At 38.4% G+C, this 27,500-nt stretch overlaps 1 protein-coding gene and 1 long non-coding RNA gene across 8 annotated transcripts in view; one reads left to right on the plus strand and one right to left on the minus strand.

Moving 5' to 3' along the window:
- The window catches only part of LOC133636297 (uncharacterized), a 206,861-nt gene extending 179,538 nt beyond the window's left edge, over nt 1–27,323 (plus strand). Inside the window, exons 5-6 of one of the 2 annotated variants that reach the window (XR_009822213.1) lie at nt 11,015–11,174; nt 26,537–27,323. This is a non-coding gene — a long non-coding RNA (uncharacterized LOC133636297). The remainder of the gene's footprint in view (nt 1–11,014; nt 11,175–26,536) is intronic. The other variant, XR_009822214.1, reaches the window with a different exon arrangement.
- lpcat1 (lysophosphatidylcholine acyltransferase 1) overlaps nt 9,639–27,500 on the minus strand; it is a 143,049-nt gene continuing 125,187 nt past the window's right edge. Inside the window, exons 11-16 of one of the 6 annotated variants that reach the window (XM_062030159.1) lie at nt 26,966–27,113; nt 26,729–26,827; nt 26,503–26,644; nt 11,055–11,154; nt 10,976–11,014; nt 9,639–10,945 (exon numbers count right to left, since the gene is read on the minus strand). In XM_062030159.1, coding sequence (XP_061886143.1) covers nt 10,978–11,014; nt 11,055–11,154; nt 26,503–26,644; nt 26,729–26,827; nt 26,966–27,113 — 526 coding nt within the window. In that variant the 3' untranslated portion in view covers nt 9,639–10,945; nt 10,976–10,977. Of the gene's footprint in view, nt 11,155–26,502; nt 26,664–26,728; nt 26,828–26,965; nt 27,114–27,500 lie in introns of all 6 variants that reach the window. The other 5 variants (XM_062030158.1, XM_062030161.1, XM_062030160.1 and 2 more) reach the window with 5 other exon arrangements.

The raw sequence follows: 27,500 nt of genomic DNA on the forward strand, positions 1-27,500 counted from the left end.
TAGATGGCAGTCACACATAAGGGATACATTTAGACTGCAATATGATGCAATATGACTCAAGTAAACAACAGCGACATTTTATATGTTCCATTGAAAATATAGAACATTACACACGGCGCTAAAAAATCTATCAAAATGTTTTAGTAGGACTTTGGTAAGCTATGAAGCCACACCGCTTGATGGATTGTACTGTGCTTCAACATAGGAGTATTATTATGCTGTGTGTATAAGGTAAGACATATTATCTGGCGTTTTGTTTCAAAATAATATGCAAAAGCAACTTTTCTTACCTTCTGGTACTTGCTGATCTGTATTTGGAATCTGCATAAATCCTGAAAAATTGCGTGTGTCCGCCTTTGTAGTCCGTGCTGACACCGTAGTCGATAATCTTCTTCTTTTTCTCTATCTTCTTGTTATGTGACATTCATCCTCCACTGTTGCCATTTCTAATATAAAGTAGTGTAAAGTTCTTACTTATATCTGTCAGTGAACTCACCATGAAAGCACTAAAACATACCGGTGTAGTGACTTTACATTATTCACCCAAGGAACTTTAGTTATTAGAGAGTTCCGGTCGGACGGTTTTTCACGGGACACATTTCGGGTGTTGTTGTTGATTCCGGATGAGGAGATGCTGCTCCGTTATTGATTGAAGTAAAGTCTGAATGTCATTAAAACAGTTAGCGCCATCTTTTGACACTTCTTCCACTCCCGTCCTTGCACGCTGCACCGCTACAACAAAGATGACGGGGGGAAGATGCTGTCCAAGTGGAGGCACGTAAATAAGACCGCCCACCTGAAGAGACTGTCAGAAAGTGACTTGAAGATGATGTGTAAAACATCATCTATGCAACATTTTGAGCAAAGAACCACCATCACATGTTATGTAGACCACAAGGAAGTCTTTTACATTTAGAAAAAAAAAAATATATATATATATATATATATATATATATATATATATATATATATATATATATATATATATATATATATATATATATATATATATATATATATATATATATATATATAACTCCTTTATTATGCCCTATAATCTGGTGCGCCTTATATATGAAAAAAGATCGAAAATAGACCATTCGTCGGCAGTGCGCCTTATAATCTAAAACAGTAGTCCGTGTTGCCAGATATTTCGACACTAATTGAGTGTTGAGCCGTCTTTCAATGGGTAGTAAACGTATGCTGATATACAAGCTGGACCCTGACTACTCTAAAGTCATCTCCAATATTGTTACCTGGGAAGATATATGGCAGTAAAAATGGGAGCGGTGCAGTCATTTCATTTATCTGGGCACAAACCAGACTTTTGAGTCAGCCTTGTTGCCACGGTAACACAATTAAGAGACGCACTCCCTGTCAGCCGCCGCTGCACAAACACAATATTTATCATTATGTGGCGTACAGGACACGGATGATATTTGGTGTCGGGACACCAGACCAGGGAGAAGTGGGTCAGCCGGCCCACCTTTGACCTGGCAGGCCTCAGGTGTGTTTACCTCACAATACTGAGAAGACGTCCCAGCCTTGTTGGGCTGCGGGCGCCGTCTTTTATTGCAGATTCCTTTGAGGCGCCGGTATCTGAGGAAGACTCCAGAGAGGCTCCGCTCACGGAGCAATTTATATGTTCTCATCAAAGCGTCTTCTTTGGGGCCTGAAGGCAGGTCTTAATTGTTCCACACCCCTCCCCTTCCCCCTCCCTCGCCTTACTTTTGACTATGTTTTCCTCTTCCTCCCACCTCCCACCCGCCCTCCCTGCAGCTATTAGGAATTGGATTTGGAGCAGAACGATCCATTTAGTCGCTCCCTCTCTTTCTCGCCAGCTTCCACACCTCCTCTGTAGGCTTCTCTCATCAAAGCCCGGGCTTAATCTGTCTATTTTTACCTGGAGGAATGAAAGGAAGAGGATGAGGTCATGCTTTTCCTGTCCATCAGGTGGGCAGTGGTGCGTCTGGCCTCAATCGGGAAGCTGGCGCCACCATGTGGACGCCAATGAACCCACTGCCAAAACCATAAGGCATTCCTTTTGTACAAACAAGATTGGTTTGTTACATTTTTGGTACTTTTGTGTACGCTCATGCTTTAACAAATATTTATTTTTATTTTTATTAAGGATCCCCATTAGTTGGTTGCCACAACAACCTACTAGTCTTCCTGGGGTCCACAAACTCAATACAATTACAAGTAAAAGCATATAATTATAACTACACAATACAGAAACATGTAAAAATAATCAACAAGCAAACAATTTACAGTCTCAGAATATGAATTACCATATAAATATAACTACACAATACAAAACCAAACAAGCATCAACAAGCAAACTAATTTACAGACTCAGATAAAATATTAATTTCCTTTTAAAAAGCTGTATATAATACAATTGTAAAACTGTATATAAAACAAATAATTGTTTTAAATGAGCATTTAACATGAGCTGAATACGATAGCTGTGCTGTCCAGTTGTTGATCAGACCTCTTCCAAATGTACACGCTCACAAGGTCTCTGAGGTCAGCTGATCACTTTCTTCTTCTCCTCCCAAAAAGCCGTTTAAAATGCAGAAGTGATGGTGCATTTTCTGCTGTGGCTCCAAAACTTTGGAACAATTAATGACTTTTAAATCACGTCTTAAAACACTCTTTGGCTTTTAAACCAGCATGAGAGTTGTGTGATTTTTAGTCTATTTGATGTATTTTGTAGTTAAATGTTGTATATTACCAACTCTTCTAGTCTTAACTTCTGTGCAGCACTTTGTCAAACTTCTTTTGTTTTTGGAAATGTGCTATATAAACAAAGTGGATTGGATTTGAATAGGTTAATTGTAATTGGATATGAAGAAATAGTTCATTAACATGTCATTATGTTAGTCATCGTCATGATAATGTCACACGGTGACGTCATATTTCCGGTTGACGCAATTGTCGCCGTCTGTCAATCATCTCCTCCCAGCTGTTGTTAACCACGTGACTGTGGTTTGACGTTTTTATGACCGAGTCTCACTAACTAGTAACTAACCTGCTCACTGGACACTGTGATGTTATGAGCGAAGGCGGGGGTCGGCCACCCGCGGCTCTTTAGCGCCGCCCTAGTGGTCTATGCAGCTTTTTCAAAAATGTATGAAAAATGGAAAAAGATGAGGGGAAAAAATATATGTTTTGTTTTAATATGGTTTCTGTAGGAGGAAAAACATGACACAAACCTCCCTAATTGTTATAAAGCACACTGTTTGTATTAAACGTGCTTCACTGATTCGAGTATTTGGCGAGCGCCGTTTTGTCCTACTAATTTTGGCGGTCCTTGAACTCACCGTAGTTGTTTACATGTACAACTTTCTCTGACTTTCTAGGACGTGTTTTATGCCACTTCTTTTTCTGTCTCATTGTGTCCACCAAACTGTTAACGTTGTGCCTGAATGCACAAAGGTGAGTTTTGTTGATGTTGACTTGTGTGGAGTGCTAATCAGACATATTTGGTCACTGCTTGACTGCAAGCTAATCGATGCTAACATGCTATTTAGGCTAGCTATATGTACATATTGCACCATTATGCCTCATTTGTAGCTATATTTGAGGTCATTTAGTTTACTTTAAGTCCTCCTTAATTACATGTATATCTCATGACACACTATCTGTATGTAATATGGCTTTTAATTTTTTGCAGCTCCAGACAGATTTGTTTTTGTATTTTTGGTCCAATATGGCTCTTTCAACATTTTGGGTCGCCAACCCCTGAGCTAGGGAGTATAAGAACTACACTACCCAGCATGCAACAGAAGTGACGAGCATGCGCGGTAGTGTTGGTTGCATGTCGCCATGCCGGCAGCTAGAAGGTGCTAATGAGCACGCTGTGGTGTAAACATTGAGAAGTCCGCTGGCCTGCATTATTTATAAATACATCTGCTTATTTGGTTCTGACCTCTCGTCAGCGGTGAGTCCATCTTTTCCTTCATTATTGCTCCAAAAGTGTCGTCAAATCAATGTCAACATTGCTAAATGCTAGCTTAGCGTTGCATGGAGTTAGGTCTGTATACAATAAATGATGGTCTGATGTACTTTTACGTTATTCAACCAACATTTGACCAACTTGTCAAATGTTGAAAGAACCTCCAAGTTTTGTTTATAGTTGGTCCATTTTATTATTAGAGTCCTCCTGCACGATTTGGCTTTGCAGTTTGTAATTGTCCTTAAACTAAAGTTTGCAGTTTGTAATTGTCCTCAAACTAAAGTTTGCCGTTTGTAATTGTCCACAAACTAAAGTTTGCAGTTTGTAATTGTCCTCAAACTCAAGTTTGGAGTTTGTAATTGTCCTTAAACTCAAGTTTGGAGTTTGTAATTGTCCTCAAACTAAAGTTTGCAGTTTGTAATTGTCCTCAAACTAAAGTTTGCAGTTTGTAATTGTCCTCAAACTCAAGTTTGGAGTTTGTAATTGTCCTTAAACTCAAGTTTGCAGTTTGTAATTGTCCTTAAACTAAAGTTTGCAGTTTGTAATTGTCCTCAAACTAAAGTTTGGAGTTTGTAATTGTCCTCAAACTAAAATTTGCAGTTTGTAATTGTCCTCAAACTAAAGTTTGCAGTTTGTAATTGTCCTCAAACTAAAGTTTGGAGTTTGTAATTGTCCTTAAACTCAAGTTTGGAGTTTGTAATTGTCCTTCAACTCAAGTTTGGAGTTTGTAATTGTCCTTCAACTCAAGTTTGGAGTTTGTAATTGTCCTCAAACTAAAATTTGCAGTTTGTAATTGTCCTCAAACTAAAGTTTGCCATTTGTAATTGTCCTCAAACTAAAGTTTGCAGTTTGTAATTGTCCTCAAACTAAAGTTTGCAGTTTGTAATTGTCCTCAAACTAAAGTTTGGAGTTTGTAATTGTCCTTAAACTCAAGTTTGGAGTTTGTAATTGTCCTTCAACTCAAGTTTGGAGTTTGTAATTGTCCTCAAACTAAAGTTTGGAGTTTGTAATTGTCCTTCAACTCAAGTTTGGAGTTTGTAATTGTCCTTCAACTCAAGTTTGGAGTTTGTAATTGTCCTTCAACTCAAGTTTGCAGTTTGTAATTGTCCTCAAACTAAAGTTTGGAGTTTGTAATTGTCCTTCAACTCAAGTTTGGAGTTTGTAATTGTCCTTCAACTCAAGTTTGGAGTTTGTAATTGTCCTCAAACTAAAGTTTGGAGTTTGTAATTGTCCTTCAACTCAAGTTTGGAGTTTGTAATTGTCCTCAAACTAAAGTTTGGAGTTTGTAATTGTCCTTCAACTCAAGTTTGGAGTTTGTAATTGTCCTTCAACTCAAGTTTGGAGTTTGTAATTGTCCTTCAACTCAAGTTTGCAGTTTGTAATTGTCCTTCAACTCAAGTTTGGAGTTTGTAATTGTCCTCAAACTAAAGTTTGCAGTTTGTAATTGTCCTTCAACTCAAGTTTGCAGTTTGTAATTGTCCTCAAACTAAAGTTTGGAGTTTGTAATTGTCCTCAAACTAAAGTTTGCAGTTTGTAATTGTCCTTCAACTCAAGTTTGCAGTTTGTAATTGTCCTCAAACTAAAGTTTGGAGTTTGTAATTGTCCTTCAACTCAAGTTTGGAGTTTGTAATTGTCCTTCAACTCAAGTTTGGAGTTTGTAATTGTCCTTCAACTCAAGTTTGGAGTTTGTAATTGTCCTCAAACTAAAGTTTGCCGTTTGTAATTGTCCTCAAACTAAAGTTTGCAGTTTGTAATTGTCCTCAAACTAAAGTTTGCAGTTTGTAATTGTCCTCAAACTCAAGTTTGGAGTTTGTAATTGTCCTTAAACTCAAGTTTGGAGTTTGTAATTGTCCTTCAACTCAAGTTTGGAGTTTGTAATTGTCCTTAAACTCAAGTTTGGAGTTTGTAATTGTCCTTCAACTCAAGTTTGGAGTTTGTAATTGTCCTCAAACTAAAATTTGCAGTTTGTAATTGTCCTCAAACTAAAGTTTGCCATTTGTAATTGTCCTCAAACTAAAGTTTGCAGTTTGTAATTGTCCTCAAACTAAAGTTTGCAGTTTGTAATTGTCCTCAAACTAAAGTTTGGAGTTTGTAATTGTCCTTAAACTCAAGTTTGGAGTTTGTAATTGTCCTTCAACTCAAGTTTGGAGTTTGTAATTGTCCTCAAACTAAAGTTTGGAGTTTGTAATTGTCCTTCAACTCAAGTTTGGAGTTTGTAATTGTCCTTCAACTCAAGTTTGGAGTTTGTAATTGTCCTTCAACTCAAGTTTGCAGTTTGTAATTGTCCTCAAACTAAAGTTTGGAGTTTGTAATTGTCCTTCAACTCAAGTTTGGAGTTTGTAATTGTCCTTCAACTCAAGTTTGGAGTTTGTAATTGTCCTCAAACTAAAGTTTGGAGTTTGTAATTGTCCTTCAACTCAAGTTTGGAGTTTGTAATTGTCCTCAAACTAAAGTTTGGAGTTTGTAATTGTCCTTCAACTCAAGTTTGGAGTTTGTAATTGTCCTTCAACTCAAGTTTGGAGTTTGTAATTGTCCTTCAACTCAAGTTTGCAGTTTGTAATTGTCCTTCAACTCAAGTTTGGAGTTTGTAATTGTCCTCAAACTAAAGTTTGCAGTTTGTAATTGTCCTTCAACTCAAGTTTGCAGTTTGTAATTGTCCTCAAACTAAAGTTTGGAGTTTGTAATTGTCCTCAAACTAAAGTTTGCAGTTTGTAATTGTCCTTCAACTCAAGTTTGCAGTTTGTAATTGTCCTCAAACTAAAGTTTGGAGTTTGTAATTGTCCTTCAACTCAAGTTTGGAGTTTGTAATTGTCCTTCAACTCAAGTTTGGAGTTTGTAATTGTCCTTCAACTCAAGTTTGGAGTTTGTAATTGTCCTCAAACTAAAGTTTGCCGTTTGTAATTGTCCTCAAACTAAAGTTTGCAGTTTGTAATTGTCCTCAAACTAAAGTTTGCAGTTTGTAATTGTCCTCAAACTCAAGTTTGGAGTTTGTAATTGTCCTTAAACTCAAGTTTGGAGTTTGTAATTGTCCTTCAACTCAAGTTTGGAGTTTGTAATTGTCCTTAAACTCAAGTTTGGAGTTTGTAATTGTCCTTCAACTCAAGTTTGGAGTTTGTAATTGTCCTCAAACTAAAGTTTGCAGTTTGTAATTGTTCTCAAACTCAAGTTTGGAGTTTGTAATTGTCCTTCAACTCAAGTTTGGAGTTTGTAATTGTCCTCAAACTAAAGTTTGCAGTTTGTAATTGTCCTCAAACTAAAGTTTGGAGTTTGTAATTGTCCTTCAACTAAAGTTTGCAGTTTGTAATTGTCCTCAAACTAAAGTTTGCAGTTTGTAATTGTCCTCAAACTCAAGTTTGGAGTTTGTAATTGTCCTTAAACTCAAGTTTGGAGTTTGTAATTGTCCTTCAACTCAAGTTTGGAGTTTGTAATTGTCCTTAAACTCAAGTTTGGAGTTTGTAATTGTCCTTCAAGTCAAGTTTGGAGTTTGTAATTGTCCTTCAACTCAAGTTTGGAGTTTGTAATTGTCCTCAAACTAAAGTTTGCAGTTTGTAATTGTCCTTAAACTCAAGTTTGGAGTTTGTAATTGTCCTTCAACTCAAGTTTGGAGTTTGTAATTGTCCTCAAACTAAAGTTTGCCGTTTGTAATTGTCCTCAAACTAAAGTTTGCAGTTTGTAATTGTCCTCAAACTAAAGTTTGCAGTTTGTAATTGTCCTCAAACTCAAGTTTGGAGTTTGTAATTGTCCTTAAACTCAAGTTTGGAGTTTGTAATTGTCCTTCAACTCAAGTTTGGAGTTTGTAATTGTCCTTAAACTCAAGTTTGGAGTTTGTAATTGTCCTTCAACTCAAGTTTGGAGTTTGTAATTGTCCTCAAACTAAAGTTTGCCGTTTGTAATTGTTCTCAAACTCAAGTTTGGAGTTTGTAATTGTCCTTAAACTCAAGTTTGGAGTTTGTAATTGTCCTCAAACTAAAGTTTGCAGTTTGTAATTGTCCTCAAACTAAAGTTTGGAGTTTGTAATTGTCCTTCAACTAAAGTTTGCAGTTTGTAATTGTCCTCAAACTAAAGTTTGCAGTTTGTAATTGTCCTCAAACTCAAGTTTGGAGTTTGTAATTGTCCTTAAACTCAAGTTTGGAGTTTGTAATTGTCCTTCAACTCAAGTTTGGAGTTTGTAATTGTCCTTAAACTCAAGTTTGGAGTTTGTAATTGTCCTTCAACTCAAGTTTGGAGTTTGTAATTGTCCTTCAACTCAAGTTTGGAGTTTGTAATTGTCCTCAAACTAAAGTTTGCAGTTTGTAATTGTCCTTAAACTCAAGTTTGGAGTTTGTAATTGTCCTTCAACTCAAGTTTGGAGTTTGTAATTGTCCTTAAACTCAAGTTTGGAGTTTGTAATTGTCCTTAAACTCAAGTTTGGAGTTTGTAATTGTCCTTCAACTCAAGTTTGGAGTATGTAATTGTCCTTCAACTCAAGTTTGGAGTTTGTAATTGTCCTTCAACTCAAGTTTGGAGTTTGTAATTGTCCTCAAACTAAAGTTTGCAGTTTGTAATTGTCCTTCAACTCAAGTTTGGAGTTTGTAATTGTCCTTCAACTCAAGTTTGGAGTTTGTAATTGTCCACAAACTAAAGTTTGCAGTTTGTAATTGTCCTTAAACTCAAGTTTGGAGTTTGTAATTGTCCTTCAACTCAAGTTTGGAGTTTGTAATTGTCCACAAACTAAAGCACACACTTGCTGTTTGAACATGAAAGTGATAACTTGATTAAAATATGGCCTTACTGCCAGTTGATTAAATTAATAAATGTATAAAATGCATTTCTGATTTCTGACCTTACATTGAATATCTAATGACCTTACATTGAATATCTAATGACCTTACATTGAATATCTAATGACCTTACATTGAATATCTAATGACCTTACATTGAGTATCTAATGACCTTACATTGAATATCTAATGACCTTACATTGAGTATCTAATGACCTTACATTGAATATCTAATGACCTTACATTGAATATCTAATGACCTTACATTGAGTATCTAATGACCTTACATTGAGTATCTAATGACCTTACATTGAATATCTAATGACCTTACATTGAGTATCTAATGACCTTACATTGAATATCTAATGACCTTACATTGAGTATCTAATGACCTTACATTGAGTATCTAATGACCTTACATTGAGTAAGGTCATTAGATGTGCGTATGCATGTGTGGGTGTATGTATGTGCTTATGCGTGGGTGTATATGCGTGTGTGTATATATGCGCATATGTACATGTGTGTGTATGTTTGCATGTATGTGTGTATATATGCGCATATGTACACATGTATGTGTGTGTGACAATCATTGGTACTTTAATCTTTATGTATGCATGTATGCATGTATGTGTATGTGTGTGTGTATATGCGCCTATGCGTGTGTGTATATATGCACTTACCTTGGATGTACTTTAGAGTAGTCAGTGTGCAGCTTGTCAAGCAGTAAAGATGGTGGCAGGAAGTCACCAATAAGTGAGAATAGTGCGTAAGTGAATATTTAGTGTGAGCACCATTCATAGCGCCCACTGCCTTCGTGCTCTTGGGCATGGAAATCCTTGGTCATTTTCCACTCCTGCATGATGACATCACTGGTGGTTGTTGTTAGCTTTTATAAAAGACAAACCAGGTGGGGACAAATGTATTTATAGTAAAGCTCATGATGTACAGTACAGATGTAGTTTGTAACACTGCAGACCTTCCAAAACAAAAGGCATGTAAAACATGTTTTATGCTCAAATGTAGCTATAATACATATTATACTTTCATAACATAAGATTATTTCTCATGGAGAAATTGTTGTCATTTTTGTTGATTTTATTCTGAGCTTTTGGAGCAGACTCGTACTGTATTTTTCGGACCATAGGGCACAGCGAAATATAAGGCGCATTAAAGGAGTCATATTATTATGATTATTTCCTAACTGTAAAAGACTTCCTTGTGGTCTACATAACATGTGATGCTGGTTCTTTGCTCAGAATGTTGCATAGATGATGTTTTACTCATCTTCAAGTCGCTTTCTGACAGTCTCTTCAGGATGCGCCGTTTTGTAGGCGGTCTTATTTATGTGCCTCCACTTTGACAGCGTCTTCTCCCTGTCATCTTTGTAGTATCTGTAGTTTTTACCACTTCCATAGATATAAGTTAGAACTGTACGCTACTTTATATTAGAAATGGGAGGATGAATGCACAACAAAAAGAGGACAGTGAAAAAAAATGGCTACAATGGCGAAAGCGCGCTAATTTTGGGGACTTATAGAGATCCCAGATACACATCAGTAGGAAACAATAAGTAAGAAAAGTTGGTTTTGCATTATATTCCGTAACAAACCGCCAGATAACATGTCTCCTAACAGGGGCCATTTTGGGGTCCTTATATAGGAAACTTAATACCTGTATGTTGAAGCACAGTACGTCTGACTATGGTAGCCATAATGCTCCAACAATCCTTTAAGTGGTGTGGCTTGGTAGCTGACCAAAGTAGTAGTAAAACCAAATGTGTGTAATGTTCATAATCCAAATGAAACCTCAAGGTTTTGGTGTTGCTTGCTTACGGGTACTTGCTAGCTTCATTTATTGAACAAGCGTCAGTCAACCTGCAGTCCACACATACCTCTTATGTGTCACGCTTACCATGTACCAAATACAATTGTTTGGAGGTCGTGAAGCCCAACCAGAAATAACATTAGGTTATTGTTGACAAAATGAAAGTGTGAAAAATAGAGTAATGAATAGCAAGGTACTACTGAAGAATGTACAAAGGTTTTACAAAATATGAAGCAGATGTTAATAGCGACACTTATTACATTCACAAGTGTGCACTCCTTCCTTGCTACTGTGAGGCACACCACACAACATAGTTCAATACAAATGACAACATAGTTACTCTCAACTTCTCCACTCAGTTACTTGTCTTTGGCTTTGTGGTGCATGTGACCATTGCAGCTGTCATCTGGTGTCATGTGTCCATTGCAGGTGTCATCTGGTGTCATCTGGTGTCATGTGTCCATTGCAGGTGTCATCTGGTGTCATCTGGTGTCATGTGACCATTGCAGCTGTCATGTGGGCCCACACTCAAATGGCGGGGGTGGTCTTTGAAGTCCAGGTAGTCCTGGACAAAGTGAGGATGCTCCGCCATGAAACACCAAAGTTCATCTGGGCAAAACAAAGCAAAGGTGAGGTTAGGGTACGTAAAGTAAGTACATACGTAGTACGTACTACGTACTAGTACGTACGTAGTACGTATTAGTACGTACGTACTACGTACTAGTACGTACTACGTACTACATACTAGTACGTACGTACGTAGTACGTACGTACGTACTAGTACGTACGTAGTACGTACGTACGTACTAGTACGTACGTACGTACGTAGTACGTACTACGTACTACATACTAGTACGTACGTAGTACGTACTAGTACGTACTACTAGTACGTAGTACGTACGTACGTACTAGTATGTACGTACTAATACGTACTAGTACGTACGTAGTACGTACGTAGTACGTACGTAGTACGTATTAGTACGTACGTACTACGTACTAGTACGTACTAGTACGTACTAGTACATACATACTACGTACTAGTATGTACGTACTACGTACTAGTACGTACGTAGTACGTATTAGTACGTACGTAGTACGTACGTACTACGTACTAGTACGTACGTACTACGTACTAGTAGTACTAGTAGTACGTACTAGTACGTAGTACGTACGTACTACGTACTAATACGTACTACGTACGTACTAGTACGTACTACTAGTACTACTAGTACGTAGTACGTACGTACTAGTACGTAGTACGTACGTACTACGTACGTACTAATACGTACTACGTACGTACTACGTACGTACTAGTACGTATTAGTACGTACATACTAGTACGTACGTACGTACTACGTACTAGTAGTACGTACTAGTACGTAGTACGTACTACGTACGTACTAGTATGTAGTACGTAGTACGTACTACGTACGTACTACGTACTAGTACGTACGTACTACGTACTAGTAGTACTAGTAGTACGTACGTACTAGTACATACATACTACGTACTAGTATGTACGTACTACGTACTAGTACGTACGTAGTACGTACTAGTACTACGTACGTACTAGTACGTACTACGTACTAGTAGTACGTACTAGTAGTACGTACTAGTAGTACGTACTAGTAGTACGTACTAGTAGTACGTACTAGTAGTACGTACTAGTAGTACGTACTAGTAGTACGTACTAGTACATACTAGTACGTACGTAGTACGTACTACGTACTAGTACGTACGTAGTACGTATTAGTACGTAGTACGTACGTACTATGTACTAGTATGTACTAGTACGTACTACTAGTACGTACTACTAGTACGTACTAGTATGTACTAGTACGTACTACTAGTACTACTAGTACGTAGTACGTACGTACTAGTACGTAGTACGTACTACGTACGTACTACGTACTACATACTAGTACGTACGTAGTACGTACTACGTACTAGTACGTACTACTAATACGTAGTACGTACGTACGTACTAGTATGTACGTACTAATACGTACTAGTACGTACGTAGTACGTACGTAGTACGTATTAGTACGTACGTACTACGTACTAGTACGTACTAGTACGTACTAGTACATACATACTACGTACTAGTATGTACGTACTGCGTACTAGTACGTACGTAGTACGTACTACGTACTACATACTAGTACGTACGTAGTACGTACTAGTACGTACTACTAGTACGTAGTACGTACGTACGTACTAGTATGTACGTACTAATACGTACTAGTACGTAGTACGTACGTACTAGTACGTAGTACGTACGTACTACGTACGTACTAATACGTACTACGTACGTACTACGTACGTAGTACGTAGTACGTACGTACTAGTACGTAGTACGTACGTACTACGTACGTACTAATACGTACTAGTACGTACGTAGTACGTACGTAGTACGTACGTAGTACGTATTAGTACGTACGTACTACGTACTAGTACGTACTAGTACGTACTAGTACGTACTAGTACATACATACTACGTACTAGTATGTACGTACTACGTACTAGTACGTACGTAGTACGTATTAGTACGTACGTAGTACGTACGTACTACGTACTAGTACGTACGTACTACGTACTAGTAGTACTAGTACGTAGTACGTACATACTAGTACGTAGTATGTATGTACTAGTACGTACTAGTACGTACTAGTACGTAGTACGTACGTACTAATACGTACTACGTACGTACTACGTACGTACTACGTACGTACTAGTACGTATTAGTACGTACGTAGTACGTACGTACTACGTACTAGTACGTACGTACTACGTACTACGTACGTAGTACGTACGTAGTACGTATTAGTACGTACGTAGTACGTACGTACTACGTACGTACTAGTACGTATTAGTACGTACATACTAGTACGTACGTACGTACTACGTACTAGTAGTACGTACTAGTACGTAGTACGTACTACGTACGTACTAGTATGTAGTACGTAGTACGTACTACGTACGTACTACGTACTAGTACGTACGTACTACGTACTAGTAGTACTAGTAGTACGTACGTACTAGTACATACATACTACGTACTAGTATGTACGTACTACGTACTAGTACGTACGTAGTACGTACTAGTACTACGTACGTACTAGTACGTACTACGTACTAGTAGTACGTACTAGTAGTACGTACTAGTAGTACGTACTAGTACATACTAGTACGTACGTAGTACGTACTACGTACTAGTACGTACGTAGTACGTATTAGTACGTAGTACGTACGTACTATGTACTAGTATGTACTAGTACGTACTACTAGTACGTACTACTAGTACGTACTAGTATGTACTAGTACGTACTACTAGTACTACTAGTACGTAGTACGTACGTACTACGTACTAGTATGTACTAGTACGTACTACTAGTACTACTAGTACGTAGTACGTACGTACTAGTACGTAGTACGTACTACGTACGTACTACGTACTACATACTAGTACGTACGTAGTACGTACTACGTACTAGTACGTACTACTAATACGTAGTACGTACTAGTACGTACTACGTACTAGTACGTACTACTAATACGTAGTACGTACGTACGTACTAGTATGTACGTACTAATACGTACTAGTACGTACGTAGTACGTACGTAGTACGTATTAGTACGTACGTAGTACGTACGTACTACGTACTAGTACGTACGTACTACGTACTAATACGTAGTACGTACGTACGTACTAGTATGTACGTACTAATACGTACTAGTACGTACGTAGTACGTACGTAGTACGTATTAGTACGTACGTACTACGTACTAGTACGTACTAGTACGTACTAGTACATACATACTACGTACTAGTATGTACGTACTGCGTACTAGTACGTACGTAGTACGTACTACGTACTACATACTAGTACGTACGTAGTACGTACTACGTACTAGTACGTAGTACGTACGTAGTACGTACTACGTACTAGTACGTACTACTAGTACGTAGTACGTACGTACGTACTAGTATGTACGTACTAATACGTACTAGTACGTAGTACGTACGTACTAGTACGTAGTACGTACGTACTACGTACGTACTAATACGTACTACGTACGTACTACGTACGTAGTACGTAGTACGTACGTACTAGTACGTAGTACGTACTACGTACGTAGTACGTAGTACGTACGTACTAGTACGTACTACGTACGTACTAGTACGTATTAGTACGTACATACTAGTACGTACGTACGTACTACGTACGTACTAGTATGTAGTACGTAGTACGTACTACGTACGTACTAGTACGTAGTACGTACATACTAGTACGTAGTATGTATGTACTACGTACTAGTACGTACTACTAGTACGTAGTACGTACGTACGTACTAGTATGTACGTACTAGTACGTACGTAGTACGTACGTAGTACGTATTAGTACGTACGTAGTACGTACGTACTACGTACTAGTACGTACGTACTACGTACTAGTACGTATTAGTACGTACGTACGTACTACGTACTAGTAGTACGTACTAGTACGTAGTACGTACTACGTACGTACTAGTATGTAGTACGTAGTACGTACTACGTACGTACTAGTACGTAGTACGTACATACTAGTATGTAGTACGTAGTACGTACTACGTACGTACTAGTACGTAGTACGTACATACTAGTACGTAGTACGTACGTACGTACTAGTATGTACGTACTACATACTAGTACGTACGTAGTACGTACTACGTACTAGTACGTACTAGTAATACGTAGTACGTACGTACGTACTAGTATGTACGTACTAATACGTACTAGTACGTACGTAGTACGTACGTAGTACGTATTAGTACGTACGTACTAGTACGTACTAGTACATACATACTACGTACTAGTATGTACGTACTACGTACTAGTACGTACGTAGTACGTAGTAGTACTACGTACGTACTAGTACGTACTACGTACTAATACGTACGTAGTACGTACGTACTAATACGTATTAGTACGTAGTACGTACTACGTACTAGTAGTACTAGTAGTACGTACGTACTAGTACATACATACTACGTACTAGTATGTACGTACTACGTACTAGTACGTACGTAGTACGTACTAGTACTACGTACGTACTAGTACGTACTACGTACTAGTAGTACGTACTAGTAGTACGTACTAGTAGTACGTACTAGTACATACTAGTACGTACGTAGTACGTACTACGTACTAGTACGTACGTAGTACGTATTAGTACGTAGTACGTACGTACTATGTACTAGTATGTACTAGTACGTACTACTAGTACGTACTACTAGTACGTACTACTAGTACTACTAGTACGTAGTACGTACGTACTAGTACGTAGTACGTACTACGTACGTACTACATACTAGTACGTACGTAGTACGTACTACGTACTAGTACGTACTACTAATACGTAGTACGTACGTACGTACTAGTATGTACGTACTAATACGTACTAGTACGTACGTAGTACGTACTAGTACGTACGTAGTACGTACGTAGTACGTATTAGTACGTACGTACTACGTACTAGTACGTACTAGTACGTACTAGTACATACATACTACGTACTAGTATGTACGTACTGCGTACTAGTACGTACGTAGTACGTACTACGTACTACATACTAGTACGTACGTAGTACGTACTACGTACTAGTACGTACTACTAGTACGTAGTACGTACGTACGTACTAGTATGTACATACTAATACGTACTAGTACGTAGTACGTACGTACTAGTACGTAGTACGTACGTACTACGTACGTACTAATACGTACTACGTACGTACTACGTACGTAGTACGTAGTACGTACGTACTAGTACGTAGTACGTACGTACTACGTACGTACTAATACGTACTACGTACGTACTAGTACGTATTAGTACGTACATACTAGTACGTACGTACGTACTACGTACGTACTAGTATGTAGTACGTAGTACGTACTACGTACGTACTAGTACGTAGTACGTACATACTAGTACGTAGTATGTATGTACTACGTACTAGTACGTACTACTAGTACGTAGTACGTACGTACGTACTAGTATGTACGTACTAGTACGTACTAGTACATACATACTACGTACTAGTATGTACGTACTACGTACTAGTACGTACGTAGTACGTAGTAGTACTACGTACGTACTAGTACGTACTACGTACTAATACGTACGTAGTAAGTACGTACTAATACGTATTAGTACGTAGTACGTACTACGTACTAGTAGTACTAGTAGTACGTACGTACTAGTACATACATACTACGTACTAGTATGTACGTACTACGTACTAGTACGTACGTAGTACGTACTAGTACTACGTACGTACTAGTACGTACTACGTACTAGTAGTACGTACTAGTAGTACGTACTAGTAGTACGTACTAGTACATACTAGTACGTACGTAGTACGTACTACGTACTAGTACGTACGTAGTACGTATTAGTACGTAGTACGTACGTACTATGTACTAGTATGTACTAGTACGTACTACTAGTACGTACTACTAGTACGTACTAGTATGTACTAGTACGTACTACTAGTACTACTAGTACGTAGTACGTACTAGTACGTACTACTAATACGTAGTACGTACGTACTAGTACGTACGTAGTACGTACGTAGTACGTATTAGTACGTACGTACTACGTACTAGTACGTACTAGTACGTACTAGTACATACATACTACGTACTAGTATGTACGTACTGCGTACTAGTACGTACGTAGTACGTACTACGTACTACATACTAGTACGTACGTAGTACGTACTACGTACTAGTACGTACTACTAGTACGTAGTACGTACGTACGTACTAGTATGTACGTACTAATACGTACTAGTACGTAGTACGTACGTACTAGTACGTAGTACGTACGTACTACGTACGTACTAATACGTACTACGTACGTACTACGTACGTAGTACGTAGTACGTACGTACTACGTACTAGTACGTACGTAGTACGTAGTACGTACGTACTAGTACGTAGTACGTACGTACTACGTACGTACTAATACGTACTACGTACGTACTACGTACGTACTAGTACGTATTAGTACGTACATACTAGTACGTACGTACGTACTACGTACGTACTAGTATGTAGTACGTAGTACGTACTACGTACGTACTAGTACGTAGTACGTACATACTAGTACGTAGTATGTATGTACTACGTACTAGTACGTACTACTAGTACGTAGTACGTACGTACGTACTAGTATGTACGTACTAGTACGTACGTAGTACGTACGTAGTACGTATTAGTACGTACGTAGTACGTACGTACTACGTACTAGTACGTACGTACTACGTACTAGTACGTATTAGTACGTACGTACGTACTACGTACTAGTAGTACGTACTAGTACGTAGTACGTACTACGTACGTACTAGTATGTAGTACGTAGTACGTACTACGTACGTACTAGTACGTAGTACGTACATACTAGTACGTAGTACGTACGTACGTACTAGTATGTACGTACTACATACTAGTACGTACGTAGTACGTACTACGTACTAGTACGTACTAGTAATACGTAGTACGTACGTACGTACTAGTATGTACTAGTAATACGTAGTACGTACGTACGTACTAGTATGTACGTACTAATACGTACTAGTACGTACGTAGTACGTAGTACGTACTAGTACGTACTAATACGTAGTACGTACTACGTACTAATACGTATTAGTACGTACGTACTACGTACGTATTAGTACGTAGTACGTACTAGTACGTACGTAGTACTACTACGTACTACGTACGTACTAGTACGTAGTACGTACATACTAGTACGTAGTATGTATGTACTAGTACGTACTAGTACGTACGTACTAATACGTACTACGTACGTACTACGTACGTACTAGTACGTATTAGTACGTACATACTAGTACGTACGTACGTACTACGTATTACTAGTACGTACTAGTACGTAGTACGTACTACGTACGTACTAGTACGTATTAGTACGTACATACTAGTACGTACGTACGTACTACGTATTACTAGTACGTACTAGTACGTAGTACGTACTACGTACGTACTAGTATGTAGTACGTAGTACGTACTACGTACGTACTAGTACGTAGTACGTACATACTAGTACGTAGTACGTACGTACGTACTAGTATGTACGTACTACATACTAGTACGTACGTAGTACGTACTACGTACTAGTACGTACTAGTAATACGTAGTACGTACGTACGTACTAGTATGTACGTACTAATACGTACTAGTACGTACGTAGTACGTACGTAGTACGTATTAGTACGTACGTACTAGTACGTACTAGTACATACATACTACGTACTAGTATGTACGTACTACGTACTAGTACGTACGTAGTACGTAGTAGTACTACGTACGTACTAGTACGTACTACGTACTAATACGTACGTAGTACGTACGTACTAATACGTATTAGTACGTAGTACGTACTACGTATTAGTACGTACTAGTACGTACTAGTACGTTAGTACGTACGTACTACGTACTAGTACATACTAGTACGTACTAGTACGTACTAATACGTACTACGTACTAGTACGTTAGTACGTACGTACTACGTACTAGTACGTACTAGTACGTACTAGTACGTACTAGTACTAGTACGTAGTACGTATTAGTACGTACTAGTACGTACTAGTACGTACTAGTACTAGTACGTAGTACGTACTAGTACGTACTAGTACGTACTAGTACTAGTACGTAGTACGTATTAGTACGTACTAGTACGTACTAGTACGTACTAGTACGTACTAGTACGTACTAGTACGTACTAATACGTACGTACTAGTACGTAGTACGTACGTACTAATACGTACTAGTACGTACTAGTACGTACTAATACGTACGTACTACGTACTAGTACGTAGTACGTACTAGTACGTACTAATATGTACGTTGTACGTACGTACTAATAGTAGTACTAGTAGTACGTACTAGTACGTAGTACGTACGTACTACGTACTAATACGTACTACGTACGTACTAGTACGTACTAGTACGTACGTAGTACTAGTACGTACTAGTACGTAGTACGTATTAGTACGTACTAGTACGTACGTAGTACGTATTAGTACGTAGTACGTACGTACTACGTACTAGTACGTACTACTAGTACTACTATTAGTACGTACGTACAACGTACATATTAGTACGTACTAGTACGTACTACGTACTAGTACGTAGTACGTACGTATTAGTACGTACTAGTACGTACTAGTACGTATTAGTACGTACTATTAGGTACTATTAGTATGTACGTATTAGTACGTACGTACTAGTATGTAGTACGTAGTACGTACTACGTACGTACTAGTACGTAGTACGTACATACTAGTACGTAGTATGTATGTACTACGTACTAGTACGTACTACTAGTACGTAGTACGTACGTACGTACTAGTATGTACGTACTAGTACGTACGTAGTACGTACGTAGTACGTATTAGTACGTACGTAGTACGTACGTACTACGTACTAGTACGTACGTACTACGTACTACGTACTAGTACGTACGTACTACGTACTAGTACGTATTAGTACGTACGTACGTACTACGTACTAGTAGTACGTACTAGTACGTAGTACGTACTACGTACGTACTAGTATGTAGTACTACGTACGTACTACGTACGTACTAGTACGTAGTACGTACATACTAGTACGTAGTACGTACGTACGTACTAGTATGTACGTACTACATACTAGTACGTACGTAGTACGTACTACGTACTAGTACGTACTAGTAATACGTAGTACGTACGTACATACTAGTATGTACGTACTAATACGTACTAGTACGTACGTAGTACGTACGTAGTACGTATTAGTACGTACGTACTAGTACGTACTAGTACATACATACTACGTACTAGTATGTACGTACTACGTACTAGTACGTACGTAGTACGTAGTAGTACTACGTACGTACTAGTACGTACTACGTACTAATACGTACGTAGTACGTACGTACTAATACGTATTAGTACGTAGTACGTACTACGTATTAGTACGTACTAGTACGTACTACGTACTAGTACGTTAGTACGTACGTACTACGTACTAGTACATACTAGTACGTACTAATACGTACTACGTACTAGTACGTTAGTACGTACGTACTACGTACTAGTACGTACTAGTACGTACTAGTACGTACTAGTACTAGTACGTAGTACGTATTAGTACGTACTAGTACGTACTAGTACGTACTAGTACTAGTACGTAGTACGTACTAGTACGTACTAGTACGTACTAGTACTAGTACGTAGTACGTATTAGTACGTACTAGTACGTACTAGTACGTACTAATACGTACGTACTAGTACGTAGTACGTACGTACTAATACGTACTAGTACGTACTAGTACGTACTAATACGTACGTACTACGTACTAGTACGTAGTACGTACTAGTACGTACTAATATGTACGTTGTACGTACGTACTAATAGTAGTACTAGTAGTACGTACTAGTACGTAGTACGTACGTACTACGTACTAATACGTACTACGTACGTACTAGTACGTACTAGTACGTACTAGTACTAGTACGTAGTACGTATTAGTACGTACTAGTACGTACTAGTACGTACTAGTACTAGTACGTAGTACGTACTAGTACGTACTAGTACGTACTAGTACTAGTACGTAGTACGTATTAGTACGTACTAGTACGTACTAGTACGTACTAATACGTACGTACTAGTACGTAGTACGTACGTACTAATACGTACTAGTACGTACTAGTACGTACTAATACGTACGTACTACGTACTAGTACGTAGTACGTACTAGTACGTACTAATATGTACGTTGTACGTACGTACTAATAGTAGTACTAGTAGTACGTACTAGTACGTAGTACGTACGTACTACGTACTAATACGTACTACGTACGTACTAGTACGTACTAGTACGTACTAGTACGTACGTAGTACTAGTACGTACTAGTACGTAGTACGTATTAGTACGTACTAGTACGTACGTAGTACGTACTAGTACGTACTAGTACGTACTAATACGTACTACGTACTAGTACTAGTACGTACTAGTACGTACTAGTACGTACGTACTAGTACGTAGTACGTACGTACTAATACGTACTAGTACGTACTAGTACGTACTAATACGTACGTACTACGTACTAGTACGTAGTACGTACTAGTACGTACTAATATGTACGTTGTACGTACGTACTAATAGTAGTACTAGTAGTACGTACTAGTACGTAGTACGTACGTACTACGTACTAATACGTACTACGTACGTACTAGTACGTACTAGTACGTACGTAGTACTAGTACGTACTAGTACGTAGTACGTATTAGTACGTACTAGTACGTACGTAGTACGTATTAGTACGTAGTACGTACGTACTACGTACTAGTACGTACTACTAGTACTACTATTAGTACGTACGTACAACGTACATATTAGTACGTACTAGTACGTACTACGTACTAGTACGTAGTACGTACGTATTAGTACGTACTAGTACGTACTAGTACGTATTAGTACGTACTATTAGGTACTATTAGTATGTACGTATTAGTACGTACGTACTAGTATGTAGTACGTACTACGTACTACATACTAGTAGTAGGTACTATTAGTATGTACGTATTAGTACGTACGTACTAGTATGTAGTACGTACGTACGTACTACGTACTAGTAGTACGTACTAGTACGTAGTACGTACTACGTACGTACTAGTATGTAGTACTACGTACGTACTACGTACGTACTAGTACGTAGTACGTACATACTAGTACGTAGTACGTACGTACGTACTAGTATGTACGTACTACATACTAGTACGTACGTAGTACGTACTACGTACTAGTACGTACTAGTAATACGTAGTACGTACGTACGTACTAGTATGTACGTACTAATACGTACTAGTACGTACGTAGTACGTACGTAGTACGTATTAGTACGTACGTACTAGTACGTACTAGTACATACATACTACGTACTAGTATGTACGTACTACGTACTAGTACGTACGTAGTACGTAGTAGTACTACGTACGTACTAGTACGTACTACGTACTAATACGTACGTAGTACGTACGTACTAATACGTATTAGTACGTAGTACGTACTACGTATTAGTACGTACTAGTACGTACTACGTACTAGTACGTTAGTACGTACGTACTACGTACTAGTACATACTAGTACGTACTAATACGTACTACGTACTAGTACGTTAGTACGTACGTACTACGTACTAGTACGTACTAGTACGTACTAGTACGTACTAGTACTAGTACGTAGTACGTATTAGTACGTACTAGTACGTACTAGTACGTACTAGTACTAGTACGTAGTACGTACTAGTACGTACTACTAGTACGTAGTACGTACGTACGTACTAGTATGTACGTACTAGTACGTACGTAGTACGTACGTAGTACGTATTAGTACGTACGTAGTACGTACGTACTACGTACTAGTACGTACGTACTACGTACTAGTACGTATTAGTACGTACGTACGTACTACGTACTAGTAGTACGTACTAGTACGTAGTACGTACTACGTACGTACTAGTATGTAGTACTACGTACGTACTACGTACGTACTAGTACGTAGTACGTACATACTAGTACGTAGTACGTACGTACGTACTAGTATGTACGTACTACATACTAGTACGTACGTAGTACGTACTACGTACTAGTACGTACTAGTAATACGTAGTACGTACGTACGTACTAGTATGTACGTACTAATACGTACTAGTACGTACGTAGTACGTACGTAGTACGTATTAGTACGTACGTACTAGTACGTACTAGTACATACATACTACGTACTAGTATGTACGTACTACGTACTAGTACGTACGTAGTACGTAGTAGTACTACGTACGTACTAGTACGTACTACGTACTAATACGTACGTAGTACGTACGTACTAATACGTATTAGTACGTAGTACGTACTACGTATTAGTACGTACTAGTACGTACTAATACGTACTACGTACTAGTACGTTAGTACGTACGTACTACGTACTAGTACGTACTAGTACGTACTAGTACGTACTAGTACTAGTACGTAGTACGTATTAGTACGTACTAGTACGTACTAGTACGTACTAGTACTAGTACGTAGTACGTACTAGTACGTACTAGTACGTACTAGTACTAGTACGTAGTACGTATTAGTACGTACTAGTACGTACTAGTACGTACTAATACGTACGTACTAGTACGTAGTACGTACGTACTAATACGTACTAGTACGTACTAGTACGTACTAATACGTACGTACTACGTACTAGTACGTAGTACGTACTAGTACGTACTAATATGTACGTTGTACGTACGTACTAATAGTAGTACTAGTAGTACGTACTAGTACGTAGTACGTACGTACTACGTACTAATACGTACTACGTACGTACTAGTACGTACTAGTACGTACTAGTACTAGTACGTAGTACGTATTAGTACGTACTAGTACGTACTAGTACGTACTAGTACTAGTACGTAGTAGTACGTACTAGTACGTACTAGTACGTACTAGTACTAGTACGTAGTACGTACTAGTACGTACTAGTACGTACTAGTACTAGTACGTAGTACGTATTAGTACGTACTAGTACGTACTAGTACGTACTAATACGTACGTACTAGTACGTAGTACGTACGTACTAATACGTACTAGTACGTACTAGTACGTACTAATACGTACGTACTACGTACTAGTACGTAGTACGTACTAGTACGTACTAATATGTACGTTGTACGTACGTACTAATAGTAGTACTAGTAGTACGTACTAGTACGTAGTACGTACGTACTACGTACTAATACGTACTACGTACGTACTAGTACGTACTAGTACGTACTAGTACGTACGTAGTACTAGTACGTACTAGTACGTAGTACGTATTAGTACGTACTAGTACGTACGTAGTACGTATTAGTACGTAGTACGTACGTACTACGTACTAGTACGTACTACTAGTACTACTATTAGTACGTACGTACAACGTACATATTAGTACGTACTAGTACGTACTACGTACTAGTACGTAGTACGTACGTATTAGTACGTACTAGTACGTACTAGTACGTATTAGTACGTACTATTAGGTACTATTAGTATGTACGTATTAGTACGTACGTACTAGTATGTAGTACGTAGTACGTACTACGTACGTACTAGTACGTACATACTAGTACGTAGTATGTATGTACTACGTACTAGTACGTACTACTAGTACGTAGTACGTACGTACGTACTAGTATGTACGTACTAGTACGTACGTAGTACGTACGTAGTACGTATTAGTACGTACGTAGTACGTACGTACTACGTACTAGTACGTACGTACTACGTACTAGTACGTATTAGTACGTACGTACGTACTACGTACTAGTAGTACGTACTAGTACGTAGTACGTACTACGTACGTACTAGTATGTAGTACTACGTACGTACTACGTACGTACTAGTACGTAGTACGTACATACTAGTACGTAGTACGTACGTACGTACTAGTATGTACGTACTACATACTAGTACGTACGTAGTACGTACTACGTACTAGTACGTACTAGTAATACGTAGTACGTACGTACGTACTAGTATGTACGTACTAATACGTACTAGTACGTACGTAGTACGTACGTAGTACGTATTAGTACGTACGTACTAGTACGTACTAGTACATACATACTACGTACTAGTATGTACGTACTACGTACTAGTACGTACGTAGTACGTAGTAGTACTACGTACGTACTAGTACGTACTACGTACTAATACGTACGTAGTACGTACGTACTAATACGTATTAGTACGTAGTACGTACTACGTATTAGTACGTACTAGTACGTACTACGTACTAGTACGTTAGTACGTACGTACTAGTACATACTAGTACGTACTAGTACGTACTAATACGTACTACGTACTAGTACGTTAGTACGTACGTACTACGTACTAGTACGTACTAGTACGTACTAGTACGTACTAGTACTAGTACGTAGTACGTATTAGTACGTACTAGTACGTACTAGTACGTACTAGTACTAGTACGTAGTACGTACTAGTACGTACTAGTACGTACTAGTACTAGTACGTAGTACGTATTAGTACGTACTAGTACGTACTAGTACGTACTAATACGTACGTACTAGTACGTAGTACGTACGTACTAATACGTACTAGTACGTACTAGTACGTACTAATACGTACGTACTACGTACTAGTACGTAGTACGTACTAGTACGTACTACGTACTAGTACGTAGTACGTACTAGTACGTACTAATATGTACGTTGTACGTACGTACTAATAGTAGTACTAGTAGTACGTACTAGTACGTAGTACGTACGTACTACGTACTAATACGTACTACGTACGTACTAGTACGTACTAGTACGTACTAGTACGTACGTAGTACTAGTACGTACTAGTACGTAGTACGTATTAGTACGTACTAGTACGTACTAGTACGTACTAGTACGTACGTAGTACGTATTAGTACGTAGTACGTACGTACTACGTACTAGTACGTACTACTAGTACTACTATTAGTACGTACGTACAACGTACATATTAGTACGTACTAGTACGTACTACGTACTAGTACGTAGTACGTACGTATTAGTACGTACTAGTACGTACTAGTACGTATTAGTACGTACTATTAGGTACTATTAGTATGTACGTATTAGTACGTATGTAGTACATACGTATATATGTATGTAGTACATACATATATACGTATGTACATACATACGTACGTACTAGTACGTACGTATGTACTATATACATATATACGTACGTACTACATACGTACTACATACGTACGTACATATGTACATAGTACTTAGTACATCGTATGTATGTACGTACGTACGTGGACACATGTATATAAGTACATGTATACCAGTAATAGAAGAGAAAGTGAAGTCCTACCATACGTGACCTTGCCATTGTGTGGTCCTCCCAGCTCCATCAGCACCAGGGACAGCTCCACTTGCTTCACCCCCAACATGATTTCCAACATGGCGGCGAGGTCCCGCTCATGGACCTGACCGGTGTCTTGGCTGTCATACATCTGTGCACCAGTGAGCGCCCTTCGTGTTAACACAAGTGATGTAAAGAAAGAAGCATCCTTTGAAGAGTAACATGGTGGTCTTACCTCAAAGGCCATCTTGAGGGTGTCCATTGACTTGGATGGCCTGTAAATGGTGGACAAGGCAAGCAGGTAGTGCCTGATGTCTATCTGGCCCTCTTCCTGCTGGACACAAAGTAGTGAGACTTGTGAGGCTGTAAGTGTCCACTAGAGGGAGACATAGTGTCTATCTGGCCCTCTTCCTGCTGGACACAAAGTAGTAAGAGTTGTGAGGCTGCAAGTGTCCACTAGAGGGAGACATACCTGGTTAAAGAGGCCGTGGATGTGTCGGAGTGTGTCCGTCACACCAACATGGAGGAAGAGGGCAAAGTCCTCCAAAGTCAGAAGATGTTTCCGCAGCTTCCTGACTTTGCTCACCTGCTCCTGCAACGAGCTCTCCGTCGTCTTGAGCCTGCAGAGAAGAACACGGGACAGTTAGTCAGTTCATCATCAGTGGCTCGTTAGCGTGTGACAATATTGAATCAAACCAAACATCATACTGAATTTTAACAGTTGTAGAATGTTCCATTTAGTCCAAAATATGTCTCTGTTTCTCGAAATGTCAAAATAATTCATGTTAATTCCTCTTTGTATGAATGAAGCAGTAATTAAAAAAAATCCAACTCAGAAGAATTTATATCTGTCTCATCTTTTTTCTTTTTTTTTTACAGTTTAGGTTTAACAGCAGTTTATTTATGTTTGACCTCAGAGGTGATTATTTTCTATTGTTTATTTACATTTCTTATTTTGACATTGCAACATTTGTATAAGCCATTTATTTTCCTTGTTGTATTTATTC

Source organism: Entelurus aequoreus, linkage group LG20, assembly GCF_033978785.1.
Source record: "Entelurus aequoreus isolate RoL-2023_Sb linkage group LG20, RoL_Eaeq_v1.1, whole genome shotgun sequence".
In the NCBI taxonomy this organism is placed as follows: Eukaryota; Metazoa; Chordata; class Actinopteri; order Syngnathiformes; family Syngnathidae; genus Entelurus; species Entelurus aequoreus.